General features: G+C 35.4%; 1 protein-coding gene across 1 annotated transcript; it reads left to right on the top strand.

The window, feature by feature from the left end:
- Positions 1–3,354: 3,354 nt before the first annotated feature.
- LOC120281185 (alcohol dehydrogenase 1-like) lies at positions 3,355–17,708 on the top strand (the record flags this gene model as incomplete). The annotated part of the gene is made up of 13 exons (XM_039288077.1): positions 3,355–3,490; positions 3,853–3,897; positions 4,482–4,763; positions 5,837–5,842; positions 6,526–6,566; positions 10,224–10,250; positions 10,760–10,816; positions 10,890–10,965; positions 15,262–15,322; positions 15,397–15,493; positions 15,584–15,637; positions 17,401–17,508; positions 17,583–17,708. Coding segments are annotated over 13 exons (1,116 nt in total), but the record flags the coding sequence as incomplete, so codon positions are not given.
- Positions 17,709–19,005: the final 1,297 nt, after the last annotated feature.

Below are 19,005 nucleotides of genomic sequence, written 5' to 3'. Positions count from 1 at the left end.
CACCTGCCTCCATGTATTGTGTGAAGCTACTAGAACTTGTTTCCTTGTTTTACGGTTCATGAGTTGGCATAATTCCTATTTTGTTAGGTTCTAATTCCATAGGTTTTACTTTCGGCTGTAAAGGTTTGTTATTTAAGCATCTGGAAATATAGTGAATGAGGTGTGCTAAACATTCAAATAAAAAGTTCTTGATTTCCTGGGTTATTTCTCTAACAAACCAACCATCACAAATAAACCTATCTTCTAATTCATAAACATATAGATATTTCAAGTTCCAATATAATCTAATCTATCTATATTGCTTCTTAGAACCTGAATAACAACAATAATCTATCTCAATTGTTTCATCTAAGACAATGTTTTAAAAGTCTTCAATCTAACGATTGAAACATACCACTCTATCACATATACCAATACAATATTTGGCAACTAACAATAAGTATAAAATCATATTTTGTCTCATAGATTGTGAACTATTTTAAGATTATGAGGAACATAAAGAATCATTTTCTCAATTTAATTATCTCTATCGAAAATAACTTGAGGTCCTTGGATTTTTACATATTGACCAAAAAGTCTAACTTTTGCAATGACCAACATTTTTCTAGTTTTATCTATAATTCTTTTGCAGTCCATGTAGACATCAAATCAATTTTTTAATTTTTATAATCGTAAAAGTGCCCTTCCTCCATCTTTTTCTATTTCCTTTCTCTCATCCATCTTCATCTCTTTCTCCTTCATTTTTTTTAGTAAATGTTCCTCCTTTAGTTGTTATTCTCTCTTTTTTTTCTAATGCATGGTCATCTTTTTATTATTTTTCCCTTTTTTTAGTCTTGTATTTAAGTATTACCTCTTCTTTCTTGCCCATGTTTTTCCTCTTCTTTTTATTTCATATATATTATAGAACTCCATTAACAATGTTCATTCTTCTTGTATGAGTTAAGATGGCCGAAAGAAAAAAGAATAAAGATAAATAGGAAGAAAATGAATGAAGAGAAATAATGGTTAGCATAGAATAGCTTAGCGATTAAGATGACGAGCTAGTTGTTCTAATTGAAGTGGTAAGGAAGGAATATGACCCTAAGGGGTCGTTTGGTTCGTGGTAATGACATATTACCATATAATATGATTACCATGGTAATATGAGTAGGAATGTTATATGATTGAGAATATTGCGGTAATTTGATATAACCATGTTAAGTTGGGAACTCTTATTACCCGGAATAGTTCATTGCCGTGTTTGGTTGTCATAGTAATCAATTTGCTAAAATATAAAAAGTTATAAGATTACCACGGTAATCCAAGATAGACACAAAATTTGGTGGCAATAGGATTACCAACTTTCTTGGTAATATTTATAATTTGGTAATGTGATATTACCATCCAGATTACCACCGGTGCAATGACAAATGTGGTAATATCTTCAGATTATCACGTAACACGTGGTAATCTTTCTACATTACCGCGAACCAAACGGCCCCTAAAGAATAAATATGAACTAATGGGTCTGCCAAAAATGTATTATGCTAACCTTCAGTAGCTCTAACTGAATTGCTAAGGAAGGAATATGACCACCTAAGGAATAACTATGAGTTAATGGCCCACTGACTCCGCTAATGGCTGTATATGAGCTAAAGACATCTTTAATGGTTAGACGCCACGGTTTATGCCATCATATTAATCCATTAAACTATTGCTATATTATACTATGAGACACAATCATTTCATTCAATTATTTCAATTTTTTACAATGTACATTTCATTATCAATATATTTATCTCATAAAATTATTTCATTAGTTAATGAAAATAATTAGATAATATATTATAAAAATTATTTTTTAAAATACATTATTTAAATATTTTTAAAAATTATGAATTTCTACAAAATAATATATTGTTAATCTTTTAAAGATTATTTAATTCTTGGTTTATTAAAAAAATAAAAATAATTATCAAATTAATGAATATATAAGAAACAAATTAATATAAATTAAAATTACTAAAAATATCTCATAATTAATGCCATTAATAATTGATAACATAAAAGAAATATTGCGGCATACACACTAATTAAATTGTATTAGTAATAAAATTTGGATAATTTTGGAAATTTTTAGGATATGAAATATTTTTCATAATTAACATAAAAAGAGTAAGAAAATTTTGGAGAATTTTAAAAATTATTTTAATTAAAGTTTATAAAAACAGGAGAGTATTTATATCCATAATAAAGTGGAAGATCAAACTAGCTCATGAGCTCATTTGGACTACTAAAAACTTTCGTAAGTCTGGAGTAAACTTACTAAAACTAAAAATCAAATAGTATAAATAAATAAAATATCATAATTGCAACAAATTAGCACGTAAAATAAATCTAAAAATCGGCTAAGGTCATTGACAAGTAATTTAATTTCATTTTTTTACAATCTTATTTATCTATCGATAGATAGATCGATAGAGAGATGATAGATGGATAGATCCATGATCGATGATCTATCTATCGATCCATCCATCCATCAATGGATGGATGGATCGATCGATGAATAGATGGGTTTATAGATGGATAGATTGATGATCTATCAATGGATGGATAGATCGATGGATAGATGAATAAATAGATAGATCAATAGAGCGATGATAGATAGATATATAGATCCATGATTGATGATCTATCTATCAATCAATCGATTGACGGATCAATGGATCGATCGATGGATAGATGGATGATCTATTGATGGAGATTGATTGAGAGCGATGATAGATAGATCCATGATCGATTATCTATCTATCGATCCATCCATCGATCAATCCATAATCGATGATCTATCTATCGATTGATGGATTGATTGATCATGGATAGATGGATAGATAGATGGATGGATGGAGGTATAACGTCTTAATGTTTTGTTTTTTTTTTTTGAATTTTAATTTTGTTTCTTGTGATTATGTGGCTCAATTTTGTTTGTTTTGTGTTTTTTCGTGGAGATTATGTTTGGAATTTCTGTTTGATTTGATCTTTGTGATGGTTGGTGTACTCTTGGAATGTATTTGGCAGTTATAGATTCTTATTGTTTGGGAATAATTTGTATATATTATCAAGTAATAATGAGAAAAGTCAATATAATCACAAGTTCAACTATCGTTTGTCCACTCTCCTTCCTGATCGAAGTTGGAGGTTTATTGCCTATGAATTTTCTCCACATCTTTTTTTTTAAACTAATATTGAAAAGATGTTGTTTGAGATGATGATGATGTTATTATAATAGATTGTTCATTCGAATTTATTGCTTTTATGCATCAATGCATTCTTAGATGGGGCATAATTTCTTTTTTTTAATTATTATCTTGTTGTCTAGCTGCTGTTGCATGGAAGGCTGGGCAGCCACTGGTGATTGAGGAGGTCGAAGTGGCTCCTCCTCCGGCAATGGAGATTTACATCAAAATCTTATTCACTTCACCAATTGATGTCTTTGCAGAATTGGTTTCAAGTATTTGGGTATGTAAATATATAAGTCTGGGTCTCTCACCTGTTGGCTAAGTAGCACGAACACAATGACAAGATACGACATGCACACGGTGACAAGATAATTTTTAAAAATTAAAGAATATTATATATTTGTATAAAGTATTTATTATAAATATAAATCCATATATTTTTATGTAATATACTTATATACATCATATATTTACATATAAATTTATTTGGTGATCTTGTGTATTGAGAAATAACTTAAAAATATACATTAGTATTATATAAAAATCATTCACATATGTATTTGCCGTGTACATTTTTTTATTTTACTTTTGCCATGTCCATGAGTATCGAACATGGTGTCTGGTAGTGTCCAAGGAGGACAGAAACCCGTATTTTCTTGGATCTTTGGACATGAAGCGGCGCCGGGGAGGGAGGTGAGAATTTCTATTATCAAAATTTATATGGCTTTAACTTAAACACTTTTTTTATGAAGTGGATAAAAACACTTTTTTTACGAAGTGGATAAAAGAAACAAAATCAAATTGTTACAGACTAAGGTGCAGCAAACAGCATCGATAGTGACATAGCCACCAGGGGCAACATAAAAAGAAACAAGGTCGACTAGACGTGGAGCAACAAAAGCAAGGCAAGCACATAAAAAACTGCACCTAGGGAATAGAGGAGGTCCCTAGGAGATTCAGGTGAAGGTACTAAGAGAAGCTAGCCCCGCTACGCTCGAAACATCAAGGGCTACTCGATGCACCCCTCCTGGGTTCTGTAAACTCCAGGCTTCTCTTGACTGATTGAAATGAGTCATCTAGCTTTTGCCTTTTCTGATTAGGAGGTACAGACACCCAAAGCATAAACATGTGATATATCTTAATGTGTCATTATAACTAAAAATTTGTCTTGAGCTTTAAAGGTTAAAAGAAATCATGATATCAAGTCTCATATTTATTTGTGAAGAGTATTAATGTGTCATTATAATTTTCATTTTGTTCTATGTAGAATTGTGGAGAGTATCAGAGAGGGATTTACAGAGCTTGCACCCGGCGATCATATCCTCCCTGTGTTCATCAGAGAGTGCAAGGATTGTGCTCACTGCAAGTCAGAGGAAAGCAACATGTCCACCCTTCTCAGAATTAACACTGACATAGGAGTGATGATTGGGGATGGACTATCAAGGTTCTTGATTAATGGTAAACCTATATATCACTTTGTCAGAACCTCAATGTTCAGTAAGCACACTGTTGTTCATGTGGGTTGTCTTGCTAAACCACCCAAAGGTAAATTCTTATTCCAACCAAATATGTGATTTCAATGCATTATGATAATTTTTTCAGGTCAATGTCGCAAAACCTCCCAAAGGTTCATCAGTTGTTGTTTTCTTTTTCTTTTTTTTTTAAAGAGAACCACTGAGGCTAATTTATCAAAAAGAAACTAAGAGGAAGACAAGTATAAGTTCAAAAGCTAGAAGAACAAGGAAGCAGCAACATCTAGTTCAAGAAGCTAAAACATTAAAATTTAAATTCAGATTCTTTGAATGCATTCATAATCCAGTAGGGAAGGTCTCGCCCAAAGAGGAAGAGATTGAGGGCTGAGAAATTGAACCCATGTGTGGCTAAGTGGACAGCCGGCAGCAACCAATGACGCGGGATGAATTGAACGGCAAGAGAGTCATGCTCATTCAACAGGTATTTGATATTTGCAATCTGAGAGTTGAATCGCCAAGTAACAACAGGATTGGGATTTGTGATTGTTGCTAACATTGTAGGAGAGTGGACAAAGATGTGATTGATGCCAAGTCATTGATCAGAAACAGTTTGAAGTGCAATGCCGAGAGCGAAAAGATCATCAAAAGACGAGTTATCCATAGCTTGAGCACAGCAGCTTGCGATGTTAATAACATAATTAGAATTAGAGATAAAGAAACCAACAAATCTTACCTTGGTGGCCTGATTGACATTAGCATGTGAGAATAAGATGAAGTCATCTGAGCTAGAAAAATAATTTAAGATAAGTTTCCGCCCGAGTAATATACTATTGCATTCGACATGCTCCTGAACATGGGCTAACGCTCTGCAAACAACAATAGGGAAATTGATATGAGCATTGTCAAATATAATATCACATCTGGATTTCCAGAGCATCCATGCGGTTGTAGCAATGACTGAATGGATGTGAGTGGAATAATTGCCCACAGTGAGCCAGCAACCAGAAGCAAATCCATTAGGAAAATGAATGTATGTATTAATCTTCAAGCTGAGATAGGACCAAACCTGTTTGGTTCTGTTACAGAAACAGAAAAGATGATTAATAGTTTTAGGCGAGAGTCCACACAAAATGCAAGGATCATTAGGACCAAGTTTCAAATGATACAAGAAGTTTGAAGTAGACGGCGGCCATGAAAGAGTGTCCATAAAAAATATTTAGCTCTGGGGCAATATTGAGTTTCCAAATTAATCGCCAGCCAGGCCAATCCTCCACCTGGGGAGTACACTAGTTTAACTGTCTGTAAACTGTAAAGGAGAGTTTGTGTTGCTTGGTGGGAGGGTTCCAAATCTAGTGATTGCAGGAATTGAGTTCGATAGAGGTAGAACTCAATTCCTGCAAATTAGCATTAGGACCAAACATATAATTCAGGTGAGCCTCACTCCATCTATCTTCATTAACAACGTCAGAAATGGAAAGGAGATCAACATCAGCATTCATGTTAATAAACGTGGGCTTGAGAGCAAGAGGGATATCAAAAACCCAAGGATCCCAAAGAAAAGAAGTAAAATCAGGGTTGATCGAATTAACATGACAAAAAGATTGATGTGCGCAGCAGCTTTATAAAGACTTCTAAAAAACCAAGAGCAATTTACAGGAGCTAAGTTTTTCCAAAAGTTCAAACTACCATATTTATGACACAAAATATCAACCCAAATGACATCCTCCTTGTTTAAATAACCAAAAACATGCTTCGGCATAAGAGATGATTTAGCAAGAGATAAATTTTTGATACCAATGCCCCCCTCAGGCTTACCTTCATTGATAATTTTCTAGTTCACATTGTGGATGCCCTATCCATTGGCATTCCTACTCCAGTAGAATTTCCTAACAGCTTTGGTGATCTCGAAAATAACTACTACAAGAATTGAATAAACAGAAAGCAACTACGTAGGAACGGGGGGGATGGAAAGGTTAATTAAAGTGGCTTTCGCAGATGGTAAAAGATTGAAGTTACTCCAATGATTACACTGGTTGCGGATTTTCTTAATCATTGGATTAAAAGTAGAGGCAGCAAGACGTTTAGGAGAGATTAAGATTCCGAGGTATTTAAAGGGAAAGGAAGCTTGAGTAAGATTTAAAATGGAGCAAATACGAGAGGAAATATGTTTATTGTACCAGGTTGGAAGAAAAATCTGAGACTTAGAAAAATTAGGACGTTGACCGGTGAGAAGACCATAAACATCCAAACACTGATTAATGCTCCAGGCGACCCTCCTAGAAGCTTGGGTGACAAGAATTAAATCATCCACGAACATGAGGTTAATAAAGTTATGATTAAGATTTGAGTTAAAGCCAGGTATAATGCCACTCTCAAGTCTGGAAGTTAACATGGAGGAAAGGACTTGGGTCACCATAATGAATAAGTTAGAAGAAATGGGATCACCCTGGCGAACGCCTTTGGATGACGTAAACCACAGGGAGGTGCTACCATTAACCAAAATAGAGAAGGAATAGGACTATAAGCAAGTGGAAATCCAAGAGATCCAAAGTGTAGGAAAATTCATACAAGTAAGAACCGCAAGAATTGCACTCCAATTGACAGTATCGTATGCTTTTTCAATGTCTAATTTAATTAGCATCCTAGGGGGTTCTTGAAATCATTTTCTAAAGAATGAACAATCTCTTGCACTGCAATAATGTTATCGAATGAACACCGATCGGACATAAAACTAGCTTGTTCTCGACCAATTAGTTTAGGGAGAACAAGCTTCAAGAGATTGGCCAAAAGTTTAGAAATGATTTTGAAATTAACATTACAGAGTGAAATCGGGGGAAAAACAGATACACACCTAGGCCTATCCTTCTTTGGGATGAGGGTAATAAAAGTTGTCCCATGAAGAAGGAAGAACAGAATTGGTGAAGAAAAAATGAATGGCCAAAAACAAATGATCGCCAATAATAGACCAAAAATTTTGATAAAACTCCACGCTAAAACAGTCAGGTCCGGGAGACTTACCAGTGGGAAGATCCAAGATGGTTTGGTAAACTTCATCCTTAGTGACCTCCCGAATAAGAGATGCAGCATCCGAAGCAGTAATGCATGGGAGATTACTAGGGAGAGCTTCAAAAGGGCTAACCGAGTTGTAATTAGGAGTACACCAGAGATTTTTATAGAATGTGAGAAAGGCACCTTCAATGCTAGCCTGATCCTGATATTGGTTACCAAAAGAGTCTGCAACCTGCCAAATGAAGTTAGTATGCGCACGTATACAGGTAATCGCATGAAAAAAGCTAGTGTTTTTATCGACGTCCTTGATCCACGACAAATGAGCACGTTGGGCCCAAATGTTACTATTCTGACACTGCAAGACTGAAAGATTAGTATAATGATTCATTAAGAGGGATTGAGAAATTAAATTAAAATCTGAATATTCCAGGAACCTAATTTCAGCTTCGATATTAATCAAGTCAGACTCAATCTTGTTCACCCTACTGCGATGCCATATATTGAGATTATAACAAGCACAAGATAAAAGATGTGTGAAGGCTTGCATGGCGTTTCCATGAGGGTGCTTGTTCCAGGCATCCCGAACGGCGTCATGACAGCCTATAAAATCAAACCAGATATTGTTAAACCGAAAAAATTTTAAAAAAAAAAAGTAGAAGAAGGAGAAGAAGTCAGAAGTAGCGGAGAGTGATCAAAAAACGAGCGGGGAAGGTGCATAAGATTGTTAAGCTTAAAGAAGTCCATCCAAGCAAGATTAATCAGGCATCTATCAAGTCTAGCCCAATGACGAGCCAGCCCCAACTGGTTATTACACAAGGTAAAGTGAGGGCCAGAGTAATTAAGATCAATCAAGTTATTTTTTTCAATGAAATCACAAAAGAACCGAGCTTTTCTATCATAGTGGGTGAAAGGACCCCTCAGATGTTCGATCCTGTGGAGGATAGAGTTGAAATCTCCAACAACTAGCCAAGGAACATGCAAAGAAGTAAGCTTAGAGAGTTCATGCCAAAGAAAGCATTGAGATCTAAAACGAGATGAGTTGTAAATAACAGAGATAAGAAAGGTTTTGGATAAATCATGGGAGATAACAATATGAAGAGCACGTCTGGATGCTGCAATGGGAGTGACAGCTCCAATGGATTTACGCCAAAACACAATGATTCCTCCAGAAAATCCATCGGAAAGGATAGCCACCCAATCCTAATGTTTAGGAATTTTCCTGCAAAAGCAATCAACTCTACAATAGCAGGTTTGTGAGCTTTAACAAGTCAAAAAACACGAGAGGAGGTATCTCTAGCAAAGATGCCCCTGCAATTCCAACAGATGATTTTACTCGTATGCATAACAACCATTAAAAAGGATAGGTAAGGAGGGACACTTCCTAGGAGAGAAGAAGATCAATTGACGACTAAGAGCAAGGCTCTTCGGCTTCCAATCTCCTCTTCTTTGGAGAGGTACTATGCATGCTTGATCCTTTTCGAACAAGGGCCTCCCGACGGGCTTCCGTTTGATATTACATAAGAGTCATTTCATCATCTGGGCAAACATCTGAGAAAGCATCCTTGAACAAATCATCATCATCATCTTCGTTCGAGTACTCCTCACCTTGACTATCATCTTCTTCCATGTCTTCTACATCAAGAGCATTAGAAACCTTGTCAACAAGACTGGTATGGGGATTAGGGTTTTGGGGAGAAGAGGACGCTAATGATGGCTGTATCAAAGAACACAGTACGGGAGGGGGGATTTTGAACGGTGCGACCCACTACTTTTTTCTTTACTTGGGGATGTGTGGAGGGATGTGTTTTGATTGGATGTTACGGGCGGTGAAGTACTAAGTGGAAGAGGGTCTCCGTCTTGGAACTCACAGGTATTAATTGGAATGTTGGGAGATGAAGAGGCAACGGGCGGGCTAGTGGAGGTGCATTGATTAGGGAGTTGATCAGTGACAACGCCAACAGGAGATGTGACAAGGGATAGGGGTGACCGGCCACTAAGAACAGTTCTCCTTCCGCCACGTATGCTGTGCATGTCAGTACCTTGAGACGTGTTGAGTTCGGGTCTCATCTCGGCTGTGGCACTGTGGGTCACGTGAACGGTACATGTACCGCCCTCGCGACCACGGGTGTTACCACGCCGGCGAACCACCAGTAACCAGGGACCAAAATCAGAGTCTGAAACATTTTGCACAGTTTGTTCCACATTATTCGACAGGGGTGGTTCGGAGGAGGATCCACATCATCCATGCGCTGATCCTAAACATCTGATACCGCAAGAATAGCAGAACGTCGGCAAGAGCTCATATTGAACAACAACAAACACTTTGTGGAGATCATCGCCAATCCAGAAGTCATGACTGAGTGGTTTAGACATATCAATTTCGACACAGATACGGGCATATTTGGACCTACTGAGAGAGGACGTGAAATCATCAACCTTGAGTAGAGTTCCAAACTAGCTAGCTATGGACTCCAAGGTTTCACCTTCCCAGAACTCCACAGGAAGATTGTGGAGCTACAACCAGATAGCTGCAGTGCTGAGCTTGGCAAAAGTGGGCTCGAAGAAGGGTTTCCACGGTGAAAGCTGAAGAATTATGCCATTAACAGACCAAGGTCCGTTAAGAAGAAGATGATGCATTGCGTTCTGAGAAGAACACCTAATCAGGAGAAACCCTTTGGGGAGGTCAGAGATAATGACCTCTCCATACTCACTCCATTTGGAAAGGAGATCAGTTTTAACTTCTGCAAAGGGTGGGGATTTGCCGAAAAGCTTCCCGTAAAGTGCATGTTGAAACTTCATTCTAGCTCGGCTCATGGTATCTCTGTCAATTCTAACAAAGTCCGTTGTTGTTTCTTTGAGTTTATTGAGGATGTGAACATTGTGCAAAGGAGAATTATCTGCTGACTGTCGAAGGAAGGAGGTGATTTGTGCCCAGGATTTGGGCTATGAAGGAGGAGGAGAAGGGATCAAGTGCCGATACCCGCTTGCCATGGCAAGAGGGGAGTGACGGAGATGGAGACAAAGAAGCAGAGAAGCAGAGAAACAATTTCACTCAAAGAGACTGCAACTCCTGAATCATCAGTTGTTGCTTTTGGATTGGGAGCTATCAACCTTGCTGTGAGCCTTTTCTTCTTCCTTTGTTCCTTTCAAATGAAAATTATGCAGTTTTTGCTTTTATGTTTATTTTAAGGCTGTAGAAGGGGCTAGAATAACAGGGGCTTCAAGGACTATTGGTGTTGATGTGAATCCAAGAAGATTTCTTGAAGGTTTTTCCTTTTTGTAAGAAATTTTAGATTGCTTTGATTGGTATGAAACTTTTCTAACCATTCTTGTTTGTAAACCAGCCAAAAAAGTTGTGTAAACGATTTTGTGAATCCAAAGGACTATCAAAAGCCATTTCAAGAGGTTCATTTCATTATTATTCCAAACTACAATCTGGAGTTTCTTCTTGACTTCTGATTGTAAATAATTATTTCATAGTGGCCTTAAAACAGGCCATTATGGACTCATGTGCAACTGTAGAAAATTTAAATGGTTTTTGTGTTACAAAAAAAAAAAAAAAATTGGCCATAGCGTTATAAAGTACAACATTTATAGGTATAAATGAAATGAACCCCAATATTTGGCAAAATAATAATAAGTACAAAATCATATTTTACCTTATAGATTATGAACTATTTTAAGATTATGAGAAACACAAAGAATCATTTCTCAATTTAATTATCTCTATCATTAATTTGATTTTTATATAATACAACTGAAAAACAAAATATGCCATCAAACATAAGTAAGATAAGGGAAAATAACTTAAGGTCCTTGGACTTTTACATACTGACCAAAAAGTCTAACTCTTGTGATGATTAACATGTTTCTAGTTTTATCTATAATTATGTTGCAACCCATGTAGACATCAAATTAACTTTTTAATTTTTATAATCGTAAAAGTGCCTTCCTGCATCTTTTCCTATTTCCTTTCTCTCATCCATGTTCATCTATTTCTCCTTCGTTTTTTTTAGTAAATGTTCCTCCTTTTGTTGTTATTCTCCCTTTTTTTTCTAGTACATGTTCATCTTTTTATTGTTTTTCTCTTTTTTTAATCTTGTGTTTAAGTATTTCCTCTACTTTCTTGTCCATGTTTTTCTTATTCTTTTTATTTCATATATATTGTAAAATTCCATTAACAATGTTCATTCTTCTTGCATGAGTTAAGATGGCTGGAAGAAAAAAGAATAAAAATAAATAGAAAGAAAATGAATGAAGAGAAATAATGGTCACCATAGAATAGCTTAGTGGTTAAGATGACCAACTAGTTGTTCTAATTGAAGTGACAAGAAAAGAATATGAATCCCTAAAGAATAAATATGAACTAATGGATCTACCAAAGATGTGTTATACTGACCTTCAATAGCTCTAACTGAATTGATAGGGGAGGAATATGACCGCATAAGTAATAACTATCAGTTAATGCCCACTGATTCCGCTAATGGTTGTATATGAGTTAAAGACATCTTTAATGGTTAGACTATTCATGGGTTTAATGTTTATGCCATCGTATTAATCCATTAAACTATTTCTATATTATATTGTGAGATACAATCATTTTGTTCTATTATTTCAATTATTTACAATGTACATTTCATTATCAATATATTTAAGTCATAAAATTATTTCATTAGTTAATGAAAATAATTAGATAATATATTATAAAAATTATATTTTTTAAAATACATTATTTAAATATTTTTAAAAAAAATTTGAATTTCTACAAAATAATATATTGTTAATCTTTTAAAGATTATTTAATCCTTGGTTTATAAAAAAAATAAAAATAATTATCAAATTAATGAAGATATAAGAAAAAATTAATATAAATTAAAATTTACTAAAAATATTACGTAATTTATGTCATTAATAATTGATAACATAAAAGAAGTATTGCGGAAAACACACTAATTAAATTGTATTAGTAATAAAATTTGGATAATTTTTTAAATTTTTGGATATGAAAAATTGTGCATAATGAACATAAAAAAGAGTAAGAAAATTTTGAAGAATTTTGAAAATTATTTTACTTTGGAGTTTGTAAAGACAAGAGAGTATTTTTATCCATAATAAAGTAGAAGATCAAACTAGCTCATGAGCTCATTTGGCTCCTAAAAACTTGCTTGACTTGTCCACCATGAGAGTTAAGTCCCCTCTACTTTGCGCAAGTTCATCAAGTCTGGAATAAACTTACTTAAATTAAAAATCAAATAGTATAAATAAATAAAATATCATAATTGCATGAAATTAGCATGTAAAATAAATCTAAGAATCAACTAAGAAGGTCATTGGCAACTAATTTAATTTTACTTTTTTTCAATCCTATCTATTGCTAGATCGATAGATCGTTCGATAGAGAGAAGATAGATAGATGGATCCATGAAGTATGATCAATCAATCCATCCATCCATCGATGGATAGATGGGTTGATAGATGGATAGATCGATGATCTATTAATGGATGGATAGATAGATAGATGATGGATGAACGGACGGATAGATGATAAATAGATAGATCGATAGAGTGATGATAGATAGATAGATAGATAGATAGATAGATCCATGATCGATGATCTATCTATCCATTCATCCATGATCCATGATCCATGATCTATCAATCGATCATGGATCCATGATAGGTCATCTATCATGGATAGATAGATAGATAGATAGATCAATAGAGATCCATGATCGATGACCTATCTATTGATCCATCCATCGATCAATTCATAATCGATGATCTATCTATTGGTTGACGGATCTGTTGATCATGGATAGATGGATAGACAGATAGATAGATGGATGGAAGGATAAAGGTATAACGTCTTACTGGTAATTAAGGAGGTCGAAGTGGCTCCTCCTCAGGCAATGGAGATTCGCATCAAAATTCTATTCACTTCACTTTGTCACACTAATGTCTTGGAAAAATTGGTTTTAAGTATTTGGGTATATAAATATACAAGTCCGGGTCTCTCACCTGCGGGTTAAGAAGCACGAACATGGTAACACAATACGACACCAACAAGGTGACACGGTAATTTTTAAAAGTTAACGACACGGGTACAACATGACACGGGTATTAAAAAATACTATATATTTGTATAAAGTATTTATTATAAATATAAATCTATATATATATCATGTAATACACTTATATATATGCCATATATTTACCTATATATTAATTTATTAATATTGCGTATTTTGAAATAATTAAAAAAATATACATTGGTATTTTAGAGAAATCATTAACATATGTATTAGCGGTGTCCATTTTTTTTTTTTTTTACTTTTGCCATGTCCATGAGTATCCAACATTGTGTCATGTGCTGTCCACGGTGTGTTAGTGTCAACACGGGTATGACACTGGTACGCCGAGCTCCCCGGCGTGTCCGTGCTTCATAACCTGCTGGCAATTGTTTTCAAAATTTTGCAGAGGCAGAAACCCATGTTTCCTTGGATCTTTGGACATGAAGCAGGAGGGTGAGAATTTCTATTATCAAATTTTCCATGGCTTTAACTTAAGCACTTGTCTTGAGCTTTTAAGATTAAAAAAAATCATGATATCAAGTATGATATTTATTTGTGAAGAATATTACTGTGTCAATATAATTTTCATTTTATTCTATGTATAATCGTGGAGAGTGTTGGAGAGGGAGTTACAAACCTTGCAATGGGTGATCATATCCTCCCAATGTTCACTGGAGAGTGCAAGGATTGTGCTCACTGCAAGTCAAAGGAAAGCAACATGTACATCCTTCTCAAGATTAACACTGACAGGGGAGTGATGATCGAGGATGGGTAATCAAGGTTCTGTAAGGTGTATAGCCTTTGTTTGAAACTCTAGAAAATGTGCAACTCAAATTGAATTGTGCAAAAATTATTATACCAGTCATTTTTAGGGGGGAGGGGGGCACGCTGGTTGTATGTGAGGTTTCCCCAGAGCAGTTGTATGAAGTGGTACTGTAGCATTCTACAAGCGACCCTCAAGTTTCGGGAAAAGTCATGCAGGCGGCTTACGGCCTGCATGATGCCCATATAGAATTTCCTAAGAGCAACCGAATGAAGTGGTACTGTGTCAATTGCTATAGCAGGCCGCAAGAGACCCTCAAGTTTCGAGAGAAGTCATGCGAGCGGCATACAATCCTCATGGAACCCATATGGGTAATGTAGTATCACGAAAGACTTACTCAACTCTTCATTCTCTTTTTGATATACAGTGCATTCGGGAGAGTTTTTGAGAGAGGAAAGAAAGGAAAAGAGGGTTTTGGGCTAGATCTTCAAGATCCATCAAAGAGGAAAGCTTGGAGACGTTCTAGAGCTTCCGATCTGAGCTTGAAAACTCTAAGAAGAAGAAGAGAAGGTACATTTGGTGTTGATTTATAGTTTTTATGTTTTATTGGTGTTGATGTGAATCCAAAAAGATTTCTTGAAGATTATTCTTGTTTATATGAAATTTTACATTGCTTTGATTGGTACCAGAACTTTTCTAACTATTCTTGTTTGTAATTTGTAAACCAGCCAAAAAGTCTGATGTCAACGAGTTTGTGAATCCAAAGGACTATCAGAAGTCAGTTCAAGAGGTTTGTTTCATTACTATTCCAAACCTCAAACTGGAGCTTCGTCTGGACTTCTTAATGTAAATAATTGTATGCGGGTGCTTGCTGAAATGACTGACGGTGGAGTTGATCGGAGCATCGAATGCACCGGCAACATTGATGCCATGATATTGGCTTTTGAATGCGTTCATGATGTATTTATCATTCCTCTTCTTCCTTATTTTTGTATTCATCTCAATGTATGTATACTCTTAATGAAACTTAATTTTGTTGATATGTCACAGGGTTGGGGTGTTGTTGTTCTTGTCAGAGTGCCTCACAAAGATGCTATCTCTAAAGCTGCTAGGGACTTATTTTGGGCTAAGGATAGCAATCGAAAGGGCATCAACTCAGTTGGCTGGGATGAAATTACTCTTAACCGATCTGAGAAGGGGTTTATCAATTCGAAACTTGGGTATATCAAAAATATCTCATACGGCTAAAAATGTTTTTAGAATGCTTAACAAGGATAATGTCATCTGGACTTCAATTTTGGAGGCCAAGTATGGTGTTTTTGATGTTTGGAAAGGTTCTATTCCTGGGAAATGTTCTTGGTTCTATAGCGGTTTGTACCGCAACGCTTATATTATAAGACCTTTCCTTTGGGTCCATTCATTCAATCCTGGTATAACTTCTTTTATGAATGACCCTTGGTACTCTGAAATTCCAATTGCTCTTAAACCTACCTATCTAAACATGGATATTGATTATGAAAACTTATAGATTGCTGATTTTCTTGTTGATATTCACTGGGATATGTCCAGACTTCGTGAGATTTTTGGAAATCATGTTAATGTTAACATACTTGGGCAGATCAAAATAGATTATGAGCATTCTAACCACTGGGTCTGGTACCCGAAGTCCTCAGGCACTAAAATCTCCACTAAGATCTATTCTTTCTTTAATCAAAGAGATCGCTCAGGTGATAATTGGGAGGGCTGGGGTAAAATATGGCGTCTTAAAGTTGCTCCTAGAGTCAAGCATTTTATGTGGTTGTTGTTTCACAATGCTGTGAAAAATAATGAGTATTTATTTCGATTAAATTTAGGGCCTAATACTCTATGTACTTTCTGTAATCTTTTTCCTGAAAATGTGGAACATCTGTCTCTCAACTGCCTTAAGGCTCAACAGGTATGGAATATCACTTGCTCGACTGTTGGTAAGGCTATTAATTTGTCTGATGGGTTGTATTCCCGAAGTTGGTTGGATCATGAATTGTTAGGTAATGATAATTTTATACAATCTGTGATAGCTGCTACGACTTGGTTTCTTTGGAAAGCCAGGTGCAGCAAAATTTTCAAACTTGAAGAGATAAATTGCTATAATGTAGTGCACAGAGCCATTGGGCATGTCAGGGAGTTCTGCTTCTCTTCCTCGTGTCATTTGAAGAATAATTTCATTATGAGTAATTTTAACATGGTTGATTATCCTATCTTAACTGTTGCATCTATATTCAATGCAGATTTATCCAAAGTTGGCCTTAGTTTTATTCTTACCAATTCAACCTCAAGTAACTTTTGTTCAGGAAGCTGTGGCTGCCCGGCTATATCCTCTCTGAACGCTGCAGCCACAGCTATCAAGTTTGCTTCGCAGGTCATGCTAAACTGGAGTCCACACATCAAGGTCAAGACCATCTTGTTAACCAGCAAAAAGCTTGTTCAAGTCATTCAGAGAGGCTCTGAGTCTGAAGATTGGAGATACAATTGTCACCTTCAAGATATGTCTGAGCTACTAGCAGAGTTGGGTAATCCAGCAATTCATGCAATCCCTTGGAACTGGAGTCGAGCTCCTCAATCTCGAGCTTGATATGGGCTTACTCACCATAAAGTGTCCCTGTTTCACAGTGGTAGGGAGCTTCCCAAATGGCTGATGAAGATTTTTAGATCTAATGGTTTTGTTTAGTTTTGTTTTATTTACTTTGTGTGTAGTTTCCTATTTTTGTGTTTTGTTGCTTTGTTTTGTTTTTTCCTGGTTTGTGATCTAACTCTTTGTAATTTCTTTGTTATTTAATAAAATAGCTCTACGAGCTCTTTCCCTCAAAAAAAAAGATGTTGTGTTTAAGACGCACCCTATGAATGTTCTCAATGAAATAACACTCAAGGGAACATTCTTTGGTAACTGCAAGCTTCACTCTGATCTCCCTGTTGTTGTTGAGAGATATATGAACAAGGTGAGTGGATTTATATACATATTTGAGATTGAAGTTGGACAACCATTTTTCATCGACGTTTTATTATAATGCAGGAGCTAGAGCTGGAGAAGTTCATCACTCATGAAGTCCCATTCTTTAGATTTCCTGCGAGTTTGTTGCCAAACAAAATAAGCATGGCCTCTGGCCTTCGGCCCGTTCTTGTCGTTCATACAAAGTAGTGTTCTTGTTTTTCAGTTGAAAAAAATTTGTAAACAAGTCTGCATGTAGATCTAAATTCTGTGATTCAGGGTAGGAAGACTATATTTTGTGTATTGACATAACTAAACTCAGGCAGACCAGCTTTTAATTGCCAACAAGCTTTATCCTTAATTGATTACTGTTCAAATCATTAAACTTTGAGTGATGACACAGACCAGAGCAATGATATAATGGTCCATAGTATACCCTTTCCACCAAACTCTTTGAATGATAAACAAATTAAATGACAAATCACATATAGAAAACACAGATTATGGACCCACATATAGTCCTTCAATTCCACCCTAGCTTTACCTCAACGGTAAGAATGAACAGAGCCATAATATGTTTCAAGATGCATATTCAGCAGATGCAATTCAAAACTATTAAGAATTGACTGATTGGATCATCTTGTCAAAAAAAAAAAAATTACATTTTTGTGCTGCTCTTGATTTCCAACTTAATAGCAGAAACAAACCATCTGTTGCAAGTCTTATTCATTAAAGACGAACAAACAAATATAGGGAATACCCAAAATAAACACATAAATGTCTGCAGATGACCTAATTACAATATGAAGGAAAACGTAAACAGGAAATTAAAAGTTAAGATGAACCTAGCAAGCAAAAGGAGTGACAGGAACATGGCACCCCATCTGTCATCATACTGCATCCTTAAAGAATTGGCATTTCCAAAAATAAAAAATAAAAGCTGGAAAAGTTGAACAGGAAGCATTATGAAAGAAATTTCCATTCAGCTCTGTTTGGCTGGAAATCATTAAAAACACAACAAACCTGATGCATTATTGCCTGCTGCTGCCTAACATATAACATCAATTGTGTTATTGGTGCAAAAGCATAATGTAGGGCATAAGTTCAAATTACTGTTTTTCAACTTTTAATGCAAAAATGTGTCTCACAATGCATTGACAATTAATCCAAATCATCAAACATTGTCAGACAATTAAATTCTACTATGCATTGGCAAATCAGGGTAAATGAACCCAAATATCAGAGGTCAAGACTGCACTAGAATTCATTGGAACAACTTTTATGTACACACTGAGATGATAAACATGAGATTCGTAGACAAGAAATTGTAATAAAGAAAAGTTGAATGGGAACCATTAATGAATGAAATTATTGCCTTATAGCAGAGTAGAAGAGACCTAACTCATTATTGCCTGTAGACAAGCAGCATACATAATTCAGAACATCTTTGCATGGCCTCTCCTTCAGCTTCTAATTCAAACAAAAAGTACTTTATGGTGCACCAACA

The sequence above is a fragment of the Dioscorea cayenensis genome, chromosome 17, assembly GCF_009730915.1.
Source record: "Dioscorea cayenensis subsp. rotundata cultivar TDr96_F1 chromosome 17, TDr96_F1_v2_PseudoChromosome.rev07_lg8_w22 25.fasta, whole genome shotgun sequence".
Taxonomy (NCBI): Eukaryota; Viridiplantae; Streptophyta; class Magnoliopsida; order Dioscoreales; family Dioscoreaceae; genus Dioscorea; species Dioscorea cayenensis.
Note: the sequence above shows the minus strand (reverse complement) of the source record. Positions and strands in the feature narration are given on the sequence as shown.